The following is a 16888-nucleotide window of genomic DNA, read 5'->3' as shown; positions in this document are numbered from 1 at the left end:
TCTGTAAAGCTAGGCTTCACTCCCACGAGGCTCACCTCGAACTCACATATGCCAGCTGTTGAACAGGACATGCCTAGAGCAGTTTTTGAGAATACAGATTTCTAAAAGAGAAAAAGAGAAGGGGCAGTTTGGCGCGGAAAGGCTGCAATGTGGGATTTTCAAATCTCATTGTCACAATCACAGAGCATCGGAGGTGTGTTTAAAAGCCCAGTCTGAGCCACCCTGTTGTGCAGGAGACCAAGGCTAGCACATGACACAGGTGAGCAGCACTGTCTCAGTCCCCTCATTCCCCCAGGGAACACTTGCTTTCAACAGGCACAAACAGACAGCGAGAGAGAGCTGTACAGAATATATTAGTCTCTTCCTCCACCTGAGAGGGAATGTGCTGCATCTGTGACTGAAGACTGGACAGACGCAGGCTGATAAGAGGAAATAATAGAGAGACACTCACAGACACAATGCAATCTTAGGATGGAAGCTATGAACGTGCCTACTAGATGACTAGGGGCAAACCCAACAAAGTAAACAAGCTAGCTCGGGGCTGCTTTGCTGTGTTCTGGTGTCTGGCATACACAGTTACAATCCCTAGTCCCCTTCAATTTGATTGGTCAGAGCAGCCTGCCTTTTGTGATTTTTCCCCTTCGGACTGTATTTATTTCACAACCGTTCAGTTTACTTTTGGTAAAAATATTGCACTGCAAAGTCTTTGGTGGCCTCTGTGGTTTAAACAGCCTGGATTACAGACTTGGCAGACAAAGCCTGCAACAGACAAGCTGGGAATGTTAAATCACAATGATAGTAAACAAGCACTTTCAGCTGGATTATTTTTTCTCAGTAAAGTGTTCAATCTCCTTTTTCGGTGTGTACCAAGTCAGGATCATTGTGTTCTGGTTTGAAATGTACATCCCTGAGCTCTGAAAGAATGTAGATTGGAGTTTGCTTGAGCTAGAAACAAGATCAATTATTGAAAGGGATTGTTTGACTATAGGGTGGATAGAAAGCTGACTAGATCGTTGGGCTCAATGGGTAGTGATCAATGGCTTGATGTCTAGTTGGCAACTGGCATCAAGCGGAGTGACCCGGGGGTCAGTCCTGGGCCCAGTTTTGTTCAACATCTTCATCAATGATGGGATTGATTTCACCCTCAGCAAGTTCACGCTTGACACTAAGCTGGGGGGAGAGGTAGATATACTGGAGGGTAGGGATAGAGGCCAGAGTGACCTGGACAAATTGGAGGATTGGGCCAAAAGAAATCTGATGAGGTTCAACAAGGACAAGTGCAGAGTCCTGAACTTAGGACAGAAGAATTCCATGCACTGCTACAGGCTGGGGACTGAGTGGCTAAATGGCAGTTCTGCAGAGAAGGACCTGGGGATTACAGTGGAGTAGAAGCTGGATATGAGTCTACGGTGTGCCCTTGTTGCCAAGAAGGCAAACGGCATATTGGGCTGTATTAGTAGGAGCGTTGTCAGCAGATCGTGGGAAGTGATTATTCCCCTCTATTCGGCACTGGTGAGGCCACATCTGGAGTAATGTGTCCAGTTTTGGGACCCCCACTACAGAAAGGATGTGGACAAATGGGAGAGAATCCCACGGAGGGCAAGGAAATGATTAGGGGGCTGGGGCACATGACTTATGAGGAGAGACTAAGGGAATTGGGCTTATTTAGTCTGCAGAAGAGTGAGGGGGGATTTGATAGCAGCCTTCAACTACCTGAAGGGGGTTCCAAAGAGGATGGAGCTAGGCTGTTCTCAGTGGTGGCAGATGACAGAACAAGAAGCAATGGTCTCAAGTTGCAGTGGGGGAAGTCTGAGTTGGATATTAGGAAAAACTATTTCACTCTGAAGGTAGTGAAGCATAGGAATGGGTTACCTAAGGAGGTGGTGGAATCTCCATCCTTAGAGGTTTTTAAGGCCCGGCTTGACAAAGCCCTGGCTGGGATGATTTAGATGGAGTTGGTCCTGCTTTGAGTAGGAGATTGGACTAAATGACTCCTGAGGTCTCTTCCAACCCTAATCTTCTATGATTCTATGACTCAGCTACCTTAAAGAGTTACTTACAGTGAGCCTGAAGAAGGTTTTGCAGTAGTCTGAGTAGCTCTTTTGTCTGCTGGTCTATGCCAAACTATTGAGCAAAGCTGGGATGGCTTCTCATATGTCTCACTCTTAACGCAGTGATGGATAGTTCAGACCACACTTACAAGTTCTTCTAGAGCAGAGGTTCTCAAACTGTGGGTCAGGACCCCAAAGTGGGTCAGAACCCCATTTTAATGGGGTTGCCAAGGCTGGCTTAGACTTGCTAGGGCCAAAGCTGAAGCCTGAGTTCAGGTTACTGGCCCCCTGTCTGGGACTGAACCCCTTGAGCTTTGGCCCCGCAACCCAGGGCAGCGGGACTCAGGCAGGTGTGGGTTTTGATCCCGCCTCCTTGGGGTTGTGTAGTAATTTTTGTCAGGGGGGGGGAGGGGGGTCACAGTACAATGAAGTTTGAGAACCCCTGTTCTAGAGCTTGATCTTGCGAGGTGCTGAGCACTCCGGCCCAGTTCAGGAAAGCATTTAAGCACATGAAGAGTCCTAAGTCAGTAAAACTAATCACATGATTCAAGTTAGGTACTGCTTAAGTGTTTTGAGGGATTGGGTCAGCGTGCTCAGGACCTTGCAGGATCAAGTCCTTTTATGCAACTTATTCAGTGTAAGAGCAAGACAGGGCTCATTTCCTCGGTGGTCTGGAGTCTTTGAGATTGAAAAAAAAAATTTTTTTTTTTTTAAATCTTACCTTCTTCCTCCCCCAGAGGAGCGCCAATGGGGTAGGATGTGAGAAGGCACTCCTTGCACCTGCTTTCTGGGGATAGTCCTTCCGGTGCTGTCACAAATGGGGGGCATCGAATTCACCCCTGAAGAGGGCATGAGGACACAGCTGATACTCACCATGGACTCCACAATCTTCAGATTACCACATCTGATGCAGGACGGTTCTACTTCCCACTCTGCACCTTGCAGAAGGGAGATGTTGCTCCTACCTCTGTCCATGGCATGCAGGATCTCTGCACCAAGGCCAGTTTACTCCTGCTTGGTGCAGGGGTGAGGATTTGGACCAATTCACATACTAAAATATAAAACTACTTACCATGCCAGGTTACTCTTGTTTGGTCACCAGCTCAGACATGGGCTCCATTTATACTGAACTCTATGCTGAGTCTGTATGCTTTGAGTGAAAAAAAGACTGACTTTGGAGCAAAGATAGCTATTTTGACTGGGAAAGCTAAAACATTCAGGCTTTGGCAAATTTAGTGTACAAAGAGTAATTTTGTTATAAACTGCCACTAATTTGACACTGGGGAAGGCACAAAATGACTATTTTCATGGTCAATTCCACCAATTCAAACTAGTGAAGTTGGCTCAGCTGACAGGCACTGTATCAGCCCAATAAACCCCTTAACCATAGCTGTATAGGAGTCAAATGGCTGTTTTCTAATCCCTCCTGTTTATTGATGCAAGGAGCCCAACTGTTTATGCCAATAGCATAAAATGCAGTATTTCAACCTTTTTTCCTAATTTGGCACAAAAACAAATGTTAAAATATCAGAATTTTCCAAACCATGGAAATTCTGATTTTTGACCAGCTCTAGACTGGTATAATGGTGTCACTCACAGGACTGTTCAAATCACTGCTGAAAGTTGCAGTAGGTGCAAAGTTGTGCTATAAATAACTCAAATAGATTGAACTATTGGTATAATAGATTTTTAATACAGGTATGTATTTATGGCGTTACATCAAAGCAATTTCATGAAGATAGATTTTTGATTTTACAGCACTGTAAAATAGATACATACAAATGTAGGACAAAATATGGCAATTACAGTATTTAGTATAAAATCTAAACATGTGCATTCAAAGGGAAATATACTTATGTAACCTCAGTAGTAATTTAAACTCAGTAGTTGGCTGCACTTATCCTTACTTTTTTCAGGAACTGGAAATTATTTTAGCCACACAACTCCTATTAAAATTAATAGGTGGCAAAAATTCCATTGGAACCCTCTGAAAAGTGAGGGGTTACATTTCTGCATTAAAAACCCAGACACTTAAGTGCACTGAAATGTGTTGGGTTCCACAGTTACTCTACTGGCCACCCAGGCGATAGCAACTTCAAAAGGCACTCATGAATTAGACTACAGTAACTCTGGTCCACAGGCATTTTGATTCTTGGTATGGTACAGCAGAAAATACAGAAATTCATACAATATAAAATGATTTAACTTCTGTCATAGTGCCTTCGCATTCAACTTATATTGCACAAGGTTATATATCCTGTGTAGGTTGTGATAAAAATCCAATATTTACATTTTGTGTTTGTTAAAGAACAAACGCGTTGCTTTACGGAATGTTTTTTGACAGCTAGCAGTGAGTTTTAACAGTTTCTGTATTTCTAAAAAGCAATCGGAAATGTACAAAGTTTCTATTCAATTCAGTGAAGATATCACTTTCTTCTCAGCTACCTTTCTAGTACACATTTTTGGTCCTTTTAACATATTCAATTTTTTTAAATTAAAAATATATTACATTACATCTCATGCTGCCATCTGAGTGTAGAAGTTTGCCTGAGCATGTGGTAGCCAAAATAACTAGCACTTTTAAATAAATAAATATTTAATTTCTAAAAGCAGCAGTAGCTTTGGAGTTCTGTAAACAAATTGCTATGAGAAGTCTATAAAAAGACTCTGGATTTGGCATGTTGAGACTTTACTTGGCAATATTTTAGAGTTATATGAACCTGCTACAGTAGAAAACAGTTTATTAGGCATATCACATAATCAGGCTGAAAAGAAATGTAAAAGAATACTGATTATTCCTTATATCATATCTGAGGATAAATAAAAATGATCATACACCAGAAAGAGTATTCTTTTACATAATCAAAACATACTCCCTCAATTCTACTTTAGGTGAGACTAAAAGGAATGAACAAAACACATACAAAACATGTACAAGATGTACAGGACCCAGAGGTAAACAGAAGAAAACCAGCTTTATACATTTACGGATATACTAATTTAAACAGCATTGATATCTTAGGCAGTTATAGCTCACCAGAATAAGACCAATATTTAAATTTTCAGTCCAAATTTGAAGAAGAAATGTTCCAAATGTACGCTTGGTACAAACAAATTCAGTGCAAAGCACTAGCTCTGATGAAATTTTGCTGGCACTTAGCTTGCCCTAAATTCCTGTTAAAACATAAAAGAGTTTGTATATAAAAACGTATGCATTCATAAACACACACCCCATCTACAATCTCCTCTATATTACAGACCTATATTGGTATAACTACATTGCTCCGGGGTATGAAAAATCCACGCCTGAGTGAGTCAGTTATACCGACCTAACCCCCAGATAGTAGATAGCACTATGTCAATTGGAGAGCTTCTCCTGTCGACATAGCTACCGCCTCACAGGGAGATAGATTAACTATGCCATCAGGAAAGCTCTTGCCCATCGGTGTAGGAGTATCTTCACTTAAGTGGTAGAGTGGTGCAGCTGCACCAATGGTACATTTTAAGTGTAGACCTGCCCTTGGTAGGTATCTGCCTCAGGACGTTCTTGAAATTCACGTTAGGTGATCTATTAGAATGTATTGAACCTTTCCTATAGTACAGTTGGAGTTTAGAAGATCAAGTTCACGACTGCATGGCATAGCAGTAGTGCTGTACAAGTGTCATCTTGGCATTTCTCTAGACAGCTTTTTATTCCATATAAAAATAACCCTATTTTAGCTCCTATGATTAGACACTAATAATTCATGAAAAACAAGGTAAAATTACTTGCCTGCTTTTGAAAAGCACATACAGTTTGCTGTTTATCATTATTGCTGTAATGATGGAACATTTCTGTTCAAATAGGACTTAAGTTGACTGGTTTACCATTGTTACAGACTAAGATACTGAAAGTTGAGAGTGTCCAATGTTGCACCAAACCTAAACATACATGTCTGGCTAACTGCTAATAAATTAAACATTTGCCAAGCAATGGTTAATGTTGTTAGAAAGCAAATACCAATAATTAATACAGCTTTGTTATTATATATCCATATGGTAAGAGCTGTCCATAAATGAATCCATTAAGCTACAACTGTACTATACTTTAACATAAATATGTTAATTTAATTGTTGCAATGAAGTTGGTTTCTCAACAACCACATTTGCCTTTATCTTTCTCCTCATGTAGCTGCTCAGTAGAGCTGTGTCCATTGGACCGTACTACCCCCTCGGGTATCCATGACTTGTCCACGCACCGTTCCATGCGCTTCATGATAAGGTCAAGCAGAGTTTCAACTGCCTTGGTCACATTAGTTCCATTAGCTGCACTTGTTTCAAAATATGGTATCCTGTAAAGGGGAAAACAAAAAAAACAAAAAAAACCCCACCATCACAGATCAAGTGAGACCTTCCCTGGAAGGAACGCATTATATGGTTATGGCCATGTGCATAAAAACATTCTCCTTAGAGAATGTCCGGAGAGGTCAACAGAATCAAACAGAATTCAACAAAAGCTGAAATTTAAATGCAACCCTTTGTGACGTGCTTAGAAGCACAAAAGCAGGACAAATATTAATTAAACTAATAACAGCCCAGTGAGGTGGGTATTAACCCCATTTTACTGGGGCATTGGTGGATTGTGAATTCCACAGTGAGCCAGGAAAAAAAAAATCCTGGAGTTCTGTGTTCGAGTCCTTTCTTTTAACCATAGACAGATGCAATTGCTCTGTTGGGCCTCATCTCCACAAGCATTTTACTTAAAACTTCCCACCATGGCTGCTCTATTGGTGGTAGCAATAATGGAAGTGCTCACATATATGGGCTGCCAAGAGATCTTGTACACTAGCTACCAAGGGTGTAGCTGAACTGGTGCAAAGGCAATGCTCATTAAAGGGGGGGGGTGGGAAATGTATGTACCACAGCCACTGTGCGTATGTGATGTCCCTCCCTCAAAAGTTTCTCTCCAGCAGAAAAGAGCCAAGGACATAACACTCTTCATGCTATTGTATTCCTCCGGCTCCTAAGGACCTCAAGGTCTCAGAGAACAGTTGCCTCTTCAACTCCTGCTCTAGGTGCTTCCTCCATGGGCTCTCCCATTATGTGAATCTCACTATTTCCAGCACAGAGTGGCAGCTGCAAGGAATCCGGGGAGAATGGGCCACTTAAGGATTCAGATTTGGGGCAGTGGCAAACATCAGAGACAATGGGCAGTGCATGTGGGATGGTCAATCATTGTCTCTTCACTGATCTGGATTCCCTGTTCCTCTCAGGACCTTAGGGTGCAAGAAGAGACTAGTAATTCAGGGGAAGAGGAGTGAAGGCAAGATAGGGGACAGAGATAGGCATTGAAGTTGAGGGGAAAAAGCAAGAGAGAGAGAACAGGAGGAGGAAAGCACGTGAAAGCGGTAAAAGAGGAAAGGACAGGGATGGACAACCTTGAATTGCGCACATTGGAGAAGAAAGATGGGAAAGGGTGACTTGGGAAATGGAGATTTCCTTATTACCAGGAAAGAGTATCATCTCCACAACATCCTCCGTAGTGAAGATGGATACAAAAGTCATCTAGCTATTGTGCAGTGTTCTCCTCAGCTGCTCCTTTTACTCCATGGTAGTCCAGACAACCCACTCTCCCCCAACATTTCTGCTTCTTATATATTTAGTGAACTTCCTGAAAGTCTGTTTAAACCAGGGGTGGGCAAACTTTTTGGCCTGAGGGCCAAATCTGGGTATGAAAATTGTATGGCGGGCCAAGAATGATCACGAAATTGGGGGCGAGGGCTCCAGCTGGGGGTGTGGGCTCTGGGGTGGGGCTGAGGATGAGGGCTTGCAGTGCAGGAGGGTGCTCCGGGCTGGAACCAAGGGGTTTGGAGGACAGGAAGGGGATCAGGGCTGGGGCAGGGATAGGGTCAGAGGTGCGCTTACCTCAAGCTCCCAGAAGCAGCGGCATGTCCGTGCTCCAGCTCCTACACAGAGGCACGGCCAGGAAGCTCTGCATGCTGCCCCATCTGCAGGCGCCGCCCCTGCAGCTCCCATTGGCCATGGTTCCCGGACAATGGGAACTGCAGGCACAGCACTTGGGCAGGGTCAGCATGCAGAGCCCCTTGGCTGCCCCTATGTGTAGAAGCCGGAATGGGGACATGCTGCTGCTGCCGCCAGGAGCCACACGGAGCAGGGCAAGCTCCCGGCCCTGCTCTCTGGCGGGAGCTCGAGGGCCAGATTAAAAACATCTAAGGAGACAGATGCGGACCCTGAGCCATAGTTTGCCCATCGCTGGTTTAAACACTTGAAGCTGTGCTCCAGAGTTAAAGAGGGAATAATCCTTGTTTATAACTCCTTCATCTTCTGACACAGGATGCAAACACAGGGGAAAGAATATTCATTTGATGAAATAAAGGAGATGTATTTAGTAAAAAGGTAGAAATACTTTGTTCTCTCAATATTTTGAATCTGTTGTTGGACAAAAAGTCTCTAAGTGAACATACCTTTGTCATGTATCATCTACAAGTCTTGTATAAATTTGCAATATTAATCCAATAAATAGGCTGCATATTAGTGAAATTCTAGATTTTCCCCACTGAAATAAATCCTTCAGGTGAGAGTGGCCCCAGGAGAATAACTGGAAACTTGCCCTAGTTATTGCTTTATACACTGCTCTTCTGGGTCAAAGTCATTTTGACATAAAATTACAGCTCCATCTACAGTTAGTATGTCACCCTGCAAGGATACCTGCACTCATGAAAACTAAGTTACAGTCTCAAAATTGTACACTGTATAACACGGAAAAACACTAACATCTTTTGGGACTGCATGTATAGGTCACACAGCTGCTGAAGGAGTGAGGAGGAGAAAATAAAAGAAGTGATCCATTTAGGAACTGGAGAGGCAGTTTCCACAGACATCAAACTCTTGATTTTCGGTGATCTCTGAAACTTTTCCTTGGGACCAATTCAGGTGGAAAAGGTACACTTTTAATCCTTTGTAAACTACTGCCATATTCCCCATGAAAACTGTTCAGCACAAGAATGTGAAATTCTCAGCCTAGAACAAATAGACAAACACTCGGAAAAATCTCAGGTACTGCCTTACAGGAAGGGCAGGTAATTCTGTCATTTACATCTCAGCTATGTAATGAATCACCAAGCCATTCTTACTGCCAACAGAAGAATCTAACAAGTCATGTCTAATACTGTAAGTGTAACTGGCAGCTTCACCCAAGTGAAGAGAGCTAATGATTGTTCCAGACAACATCACACCACCACTTCAACTCCTCTTCTGAAGCTGTGATACACAGAGCATTTTCCTTTCTCCACCTTGACTTGTTACTGCTTTTTATATTTATTGTATGCAGTGTTGTCGTCACCATGTTGGTCCGAGGATATTAGAGACACAAGGTGGGTGAGGTAATATGTTTTAATGCTCTTTCTCAGGCTCTGTGTAAGCTTAAAAGCTTGTCTCTTGCCAACAGAAGGTGGTCCAATAAAAGAAATTACCTCACCCAACTTGTCTGTCTGCTTTCTATTTTGGCAGCCTCAGTGTGCCAAAGGGTGTGGTTGAATTTTAAAACCAATTTACTTAGGAGGGGTTCAGAGAGGAAAGAGCTGATGACACTTCCATTTTGTCTCATTTAAAATCAGTTATTTCCTGATTATATGAAATGCAAAGAATAAGCAATATGATAAATTAAGCAATGTACACAAGACCAAAGGGAGATGGGGGGAGACTATCTATTGAACAATTTAAAATCTATTAATTTATGGACTTTTTTTAACATACTACATACATGAAAATTAATCCTGACAGCCTGAGGAATGACTCAAGGACCTTGTTGTTACTGGACAAGCTTGCTTTTTTAAATACTTGTATATAAATAAATTGGGCATCTATCAATGGAAATAAGGACAGACTTATTCAGGTGCTAATTATTCACAGTAGAGGAAATGACCAGATGAAATGCAGTTGCAGGAGCAGAGAATATTTTTCCCCAAGAGCTATTTCCCAAGATGTCTTTTCTGGTCTGGATCTGAAAAGAACATGTGGACCTCTATTCACAGACACTCTACTTGGTAGTGATAAAAAACAGTCTCTGTTCCTAGAATGCCTTTCCTGATGAAGCAGAAACAAACACAGGCTTATTATTTGTGTGCTTGGAGGGGGCTTGAGAATGAATCATGTCTAACCCAGCTGCCTAGTTCAAAAGTATACTGCGAATGGGATAGAAGAGTCGTTAGTCAAGCAAGGGACTTGGCCCACCAGGGCAGAGCATATGTATTATGCAGTATATTATTGCAAAATCTGTCCTGGCCCGTTAAAGCCCCTAATATAAAAGGTTTGTTTCAGCCACTGTCCCCAAAGTAGCGGGCTATCACACAGGCCGAGAGAGCAAGAGGAACCTGAACTTGTACCCAATTTGCCTCTAACATCCACCCTTCTCTCTCTTATCTCCCTTTTGACAGGAAATCAGCAGCCTTCCGCTGGTCCCAGTAAAGTTTGATTATGGTCTGTCCTGGTTTACACTGTCTGCTCAGTTGCATTCAGCTTCCTGTCAGCTAATTTGATCGAACATGTTTGTGAACAAACACAGTAACATTTTAAAATGGAGAGGAGGGCTGATCATAACTAGAGCAGTAAGTCTCAAACTAGCACTCTTGCTCTCTCTCTTTCCCTCATGTGCCAAAAGTGGATTTTAGCAGTATCCTGGGTGCTAGGTCCAAAAAACTGGGGAGAGGTTCATTGAATACACACACTGCAAAGCACTGGACTGTTGGGCTATGTGTTAAACATGAAAGTGTTAGGAGGAAATGCTGGATCCTTCTGCAGATGATTAAGAAAGACTCAGTAATTCATCATGGAGCTGAAACAAACGACAGAATTACGGGCCCTTCCGGTAAATACAGAAGCATTTCTTCCTTTTTTTAATACCGATAAAAAAGTTTTAAGCCATTAAAGATCACATCATTGGGGTAACGTTTTACCAACACATTTCATGAGAGGGGAAATCCTTTTAGTTAAAGAGATTTTGGAGCCTCAAGGAACTGTCTCTTGGGCCCGCTGCTGAGCAACCTACATGCTTCTGTCATACTGCGTAAATCTTCCATTCTCATTAGGTGAAGAAATAGCTAACGTAGCTGAAGGTCAGGAATGCAAGGGTGGAGACTGTAAGAATGAAAAGCTTCAAATGATTTTCACCTGAATCCTTTGGTTGATACAATTATGCTTCTGTTTATACAATTAAAGAGAAATGAAATCCTGGATTTCTGAGAGACACAAAGGTAACTGGGCAATCATAGGCAAAGGAACCTGTTGGATTAGTAGAGGGAGAGCCCTATTATTTATTTAGGCACAAATTTACAGAGATAAATCATAGGTGGAATTTTTAAAATCTCCTCTCCTGCTGCCATGCATGGTAGCCTTAATAGGTCACCACCATCTGTAAAATGCAGATAATTCTTGCTTGTCTTCTCTTAATTTCAGGTTTCAGAGTAGCAGCCGTGTTAGTCTGTACTCGCAAAAGGAAAAGGAGTAATTGTGGCACCTTAGAGACTAACCAATTTATTTGAGCATAAGCTTTCGTGAGCTGTAGCTCACTCCAATGAAGTGAGCTGTAGCTCACGAAAGCTGATGCTCAAATAAATTGGTTAGTCTCTAAGGTGCCACAAGAACTCCTTTTCTTTTCTCTTAATTTGTGAGGTTTAGTTAATGCTGTTAAAATGCTAAGCGTTAAATATTTAATAATGGACTAATCAGTCTCCTAGTGACTGTCCCACTCTAAATGCAACATTTACTTGTAACAGGCATGGGGGGAAATTTTCAGTAGTATCCAGAATGGTTAGCAGCAGCAACAGCTCACTCAGTGAGGAAGGGTCGCTCCTCTTTTCTACCCCATCTTTTGAAGATGTAAGAACATCTCTATTAGTAGTAACTTTCCTCATCCACTTATAAGGACTGAGAACCATAGAGCAGCTCACAGAGTCAAATCTGATCTATGAATCAGCCTTCTAGTTTTTGATTCCCAAATTGATCAAGTTGGTATTTTGACCACAAGATTAACAGACATTTCACCTTCTGCAAGTAATATCAACGTATGAAGTGGCATGCAAAAAGATTTCGATATGCACACACATCATCTACTGCTTCACATTTCCCAAATTTCCATTCCTTTTTATAAAGGTACATGTTACAAAACGATGCTGGTTTGAGGTTAGTGCCCCACAAATAGCATTACACAAGCATGTAAGTTGGAGGAGGAAAAAGGAAGGAAGGATTATTGCACTAAACCCCATTTTGCTCTGTCCCTCCTTAATAAACAGGGTTGACAATTTGTGAGGCTAAGCTTAACTTAAAAATGAGAGTGCCACTGCTTAGTACTGCCTCCAGTTTCTTCCAGAATTTAATGTGATGAACAAATCTGACTAAACGACCTTGGTCAGTATACTCTTGGGTTTCACTGCACAAAGAAATTAGGTTCTCTGCCTACTGTAGTCATACTAAATACTACAGGGTAATATTAATCATGATTTTGGCTTTTGACACCATCCCATATGCAGGGGTGAAATTTAACGGACTTACCGGTACGCAGGGTGGCTGGGGTCCTGGGCAAGGTGGGGAGGCGGCTCTGGCCCCCAGAAGGGGTGGGGCCTCAGGTAAAACGGGGCGGGGGGGGGGGGCTGGGGCCAGACTCCTGCAACCAGCCCTTCAGCACTGCCCAGCCCGCACCGCCTGGGGCTCCAGCTGATACTGCGGCAGCAGCTGGAGCCCCAGGCCCTTTAAATCACTGTTGGAGCCCTGGGGTAGCAGCGGCAGCAACCGGGAGTCCCAGGGCTCGAGCAGCGATTTAAAGGGCCCGGGGCTGTGGCTGCTGCTGGGAGTCCCGAGCCCTTTTAAATTGCCAGGCCCCGGGGCAGCTGCTCCTTTTGCCCCACCCCACCCCTCCATCAGCGGTCCTGCCAGCGTGGTTGGCTGTGTACCGGCTTTCTTACCAGTACACTATACCGGACCAACTTACTTTCACCTCTGCCCATATGACATTTTCATAAGTAAAGTTGGGAAATATGGCCTAAATGCATTACTGTAAGGTGGATGCACAACTGGTTGAAAGACAACACTCAAAGAGTAGTTATCAATAAAGCTGCAAGTCTGTCATGGAGGTCATAGATTCTGTGACTTTTTGGAACTTCTGCGGCCTGCCGCTGTGCCTGACCCCAGGGCCATTGGAGCAGCTAGGGCCCTAGGGCCAGCTCCACTGCCCTCCCTCCAGCAACGGCAGCAGTCCTGGCACCAGCAGTGCCCCCAGAGCACCCCAGAACACCCTAGATTTAGTCAGGAGTATATAGTACATGTCATGGACAGGTTACAGGGCCATGATTTTTCGTTCATTGCCCCATGAATGACCTGTCTATGACTTTTACTAAAAATACCCATGACTAAATTTTAGCCTTAGTTATCAATGGTTCACTGTCAAACTGAGAGGGTGTATCTAGAGGGGTCCCACAGGGGTCTGTCTTGCATCCGGTACTATTCAATATTTTCATTAATGGACTTGGACGACAAAGGAAAGTAGACTTCAAAAAACTGAAGATGAAATCAAGCTGGGAAAGACTGCAAGCACTATGGAGGGCAGGATTAGGATTCAAAATGATCTTGATAAATCAGAGAATTGGTCTAAAATCCATAGGATGAAATTAAAGACAAGTGCACAGCGCTGCACTGACAAAGAAACAAATCAAATGTACAATCACAAAATGGGGAATAACTGGCTAGGCAGCAGTACTGCAGAAAAGGACGTGGGGATTATAATGAATCATACACTGAATATGAGTCAACAGGGTGATGCTCTTGTGAACAAGGCAAGTGTCATTCTGAGGTGTACTAACAGCAGTTAATTGTTCTGCTCTACTCAGCACTGGTGAGGCATTGGCTGGACTACTGTGTCCAGTCTTGGGCACTACACTTTTAAAAAAGACGTGGCTAAATTGGAGAGTCCAGAGAGGATAACAAAAACGATAAGAGGTTTAGAAAACATGGTTTGGAACTAAAAGAGGTTGGAACTATGAGAAAAGATTGAAAGAACTGTGCATGTTTAGTCTAGAAAAGAGAAGGCTGAGAGGGGATATGATAACAGTCTTCAAATATGTAGACAAGACTGTTCTGAATAGGACAGTGATCAACTGTTCTTCGTGTTCACTGAGGGTAGACACAATTAACTAGCTTAATTTGCAGCAAGAGAGATTTAGATTAGATATTAGGAAAACTATCCTTAGAGTTTGAAAGTTTAAGTGTTGGAACAAGTTACCTAGAGAGGTTGGAGGTTTTTAAGGACAGCTTAAACGTATGCCTGTCAGGGTATACTTAATCCTGCCTCATCATTAGGGTGGGGGGGGGGGGAAGAGAATGGACCAGATGATCTCTTGAGGTCCCTTCCAGCCTTATAGCCATTTCTAGGATTCTGTGTAGCTTCATCTCCTCATAAATGAAATGTATTCTCCATCAAGTTCTGGAGAGGTGTTTACTTTGTTTTCTACTGCAAGGGCAGAGGGGCACAAAGATACCTCCCTCATGCTGCAGTACTGCACAATAAAGTGCATATCTTTGCTTAAAGCGTGTGGCAATTGCCTCAGTCAGAGACAGGATACGAGATCAGACAGGTCCCTGGGGTGTTCCAAGATGACCATTCTAACAAGAGCCTTCCAATACACGAAGCAACATCATAGACCTTTCAAAAAACACATTTAGTTTTGTTTTAACCACAAGAAGATGATACTTGCCCATATTTTTCCGCAAGTTCCTTTGCCTCCTCTTCTTTCACCATTCTCTGGTCTTCCATATCACTTTTGTTTCCACATAATACAATATCAGGGTTTTCACAATACGCATGCATTTGTAGCTGGCCTAATAGCAAAACAAACAGCAAAAGCAAGACTTATCTTATTCTGTTATGTATAATGTTCACTTAGAACATGAGTACCTTTTAAAAAGGGAAATGGAGAACTTGGGGAAGTAATTCTCGGACATGAGAAAAATAAGTTTGGGGCCAATTTCTCACCCGTTTTCTTCCCCAACCTTTTTTTTTTTTTATATATTTTATTAAAAGCAGTAGCGATATTTGCACCCCAGTGGGATCTTTGCTGCTTATAAGTTCATCTGGTCCTGCTGCTTACTCTATCTTAGATGTTTATAAGACCCCCATTACTATATGATTCAAGAGCTTAAAATCCCTAATGTATTTACATTCACAACATCCCAGTGAAGTAGGGAAGTGCTTTTATCCCCATTTTACAGATGGGAAACTCGGACACTAATTGCCAAAGGTCACACAGGAAGTCTGTGGCAGAGCAGGGAACTCAGCCTAGTCTCCCGAGTGCTAGGACCCCAGACCACCCTTCTCTCCATGTGAAGTCATTACTCCACTTTGGGACACTCATCTCCACAATCAGTTGTGATGCCAGAGTGTTTTGACATCAGTTGAAAGACAAGCAGATTATCTCAAACAAAAATCCTACTTCAGTCCAAGCATGCCTAATATTTAAAAAGCAGGACAATACAGAAAATACATGGAACGAGCCAAATCCATTCAAACGGCAATTCCACTGAAGTCAAGGGCACAATATTTGTTAAGATTTTCCATAACACTCTCAAAGGTCTTCAATCACAGTACTGGAGAATGGAGTTTTTATGATATACGGAGGAAAGGACGTTACCATAGACCAGTAGCCATGGATGGTTTTCGATATTCTGTACACGTGCCTCTTTTCAATAACAATTCATGCAAACTGGTTTTATGGATGTGCAGATTTTATGTTAAGCACAATGTTCCACCCCATCAGCCAGTAGGGGACGTCATCCAGTATTGCCCATTACCCCTCCCCGATACTAATGGCTCTGACTAGGGGACAAAATGCACCAAACCTCTTGCTACCGTTCAGTGGAGTGGAGCTGGGTAACATGCCTGCACCCATTGCCAGCCAATCACTGGAAATCCAAATCACTGGGGCAGATGTGCCTCAAAATCCCTTGAGTGCTAGATTCTGAACCCACAGTCTAAGGATGAAGGATCTGCCTATGCGCTTTTCCAGTGAGCTGCTGGCAATGGGAAAGTGAGTACTTCCCTGTTCCTGTTGCATTAACAGTTAGGCAAGTGCTTCCTGTCTCTTCCATAACAAACTCCAGAACAAAACTCCCAGGTGTTTAGTGGTGACAAGCTCTCAATCAAAAGAATCAGGACTGAGTTTAAAGTTGGCTGATTTCAAATTTAATTACTAAACATCACCCAATTTCACATTGCATTACGAACATCAGGGGCACAAAACCAGCCTGACTGAGGTTTTGTGAATGCAGCAAGCCAGTTAAGAAAGCCAAGGCTTCAGCTACAGTGTTGGAAACCAGATTCACTCACAGCTATTTTATGCAGATTTCCATTTTTTTCCTTTCTAGAAAGCTTTAAGTCAAATATTTTTGGCCCTAACCCCTTTGTGGAGCTCCATATTTCTAAATGCAGCACAGGAAAAACAGTGACATACAATTAAAGAAGTGACATACTTATCCAGTTTCTGACATTGAGAAAGCTTTGCTCATTTGTCAGATCGAAGAGGAGAAGAAAGCCCATAGCATCTCTGAAGAAAGCTGTTGTCAAGCTACGAAACCTAGAAATACAAAGCATAGCTGTAGCTGGTTTCCCTTTCATAAGGTATAGCTGATGAGTCAATTATTTTGAAAAATGATCATACTATAAAATAGGCAGACAAATGAGGTAATCTAAAATTTAATTGTACTAGAACCACCACTAGTCAAGTCTGATTTCTGCTGACATAAGGCCTGAACCTGAACCAATTAAGTTACTATAGGCCAGATCCAAGTCCAGT

At 42.6% G+C, this 16888-nt stretch overlaps 1 protein-coding gene across 6 annotated transcripts in view; it reads right to left on the bottom strand.

The window, feature by feature from the left end:
- Positions 1–3722: 3722 nt before the first annotated feature.
- The window catches only part of RAB27A (RAB27A, member RAS oncogene family), a 72227-nt gene continuing 59061 nt past the window's right edge, over positions 3723–16888 (bottom strand). For all 6 annotated transcript variants that reach the window (XM_077828325.1, XM_077828324.1, XM_077828326.1 and 3 more), the window contains 3 exons: positions 16566–16669; positions 14795–14918; positions 3723–6382 (listed from right to left, as the gene is read on the bottom strand). In XM_077828325.1, coding sequence (XP_077684451.1) covers positions 6184–6382; positions 14795–14918; positions 16566–16669 — 427 coding nt within the window. In that variant the 3' untranslated portion in view covers positions 3723–6183. The remainder of the gene's footprint in view (positions 6383–14794; positions 14919–16565; positions 16670–16888) is intronic.

The sequence above is a fragment of the Eretmochelys imbricata genome, chromosome 10 (assembly GCF_965152235.1).
Source record: "Eretmochelys imbricata isolate rEreImb1 chromosome 10, rEreImb1.hap1, whole genome shotgun sequence".
In the NCBI taxonomy this organism is placed as follows: domain Eukaryota; kingdom Metazoa; phylum Chordata; order Testudines; family Cheloniidae; genus Eretmochelys; species Eretmochelys imbricata.
The sequence above is the reverse complement of the archived record's forward strand: the minus strand, read 5'-3'. Positions and strand labels throughout refer to the sequence as shown.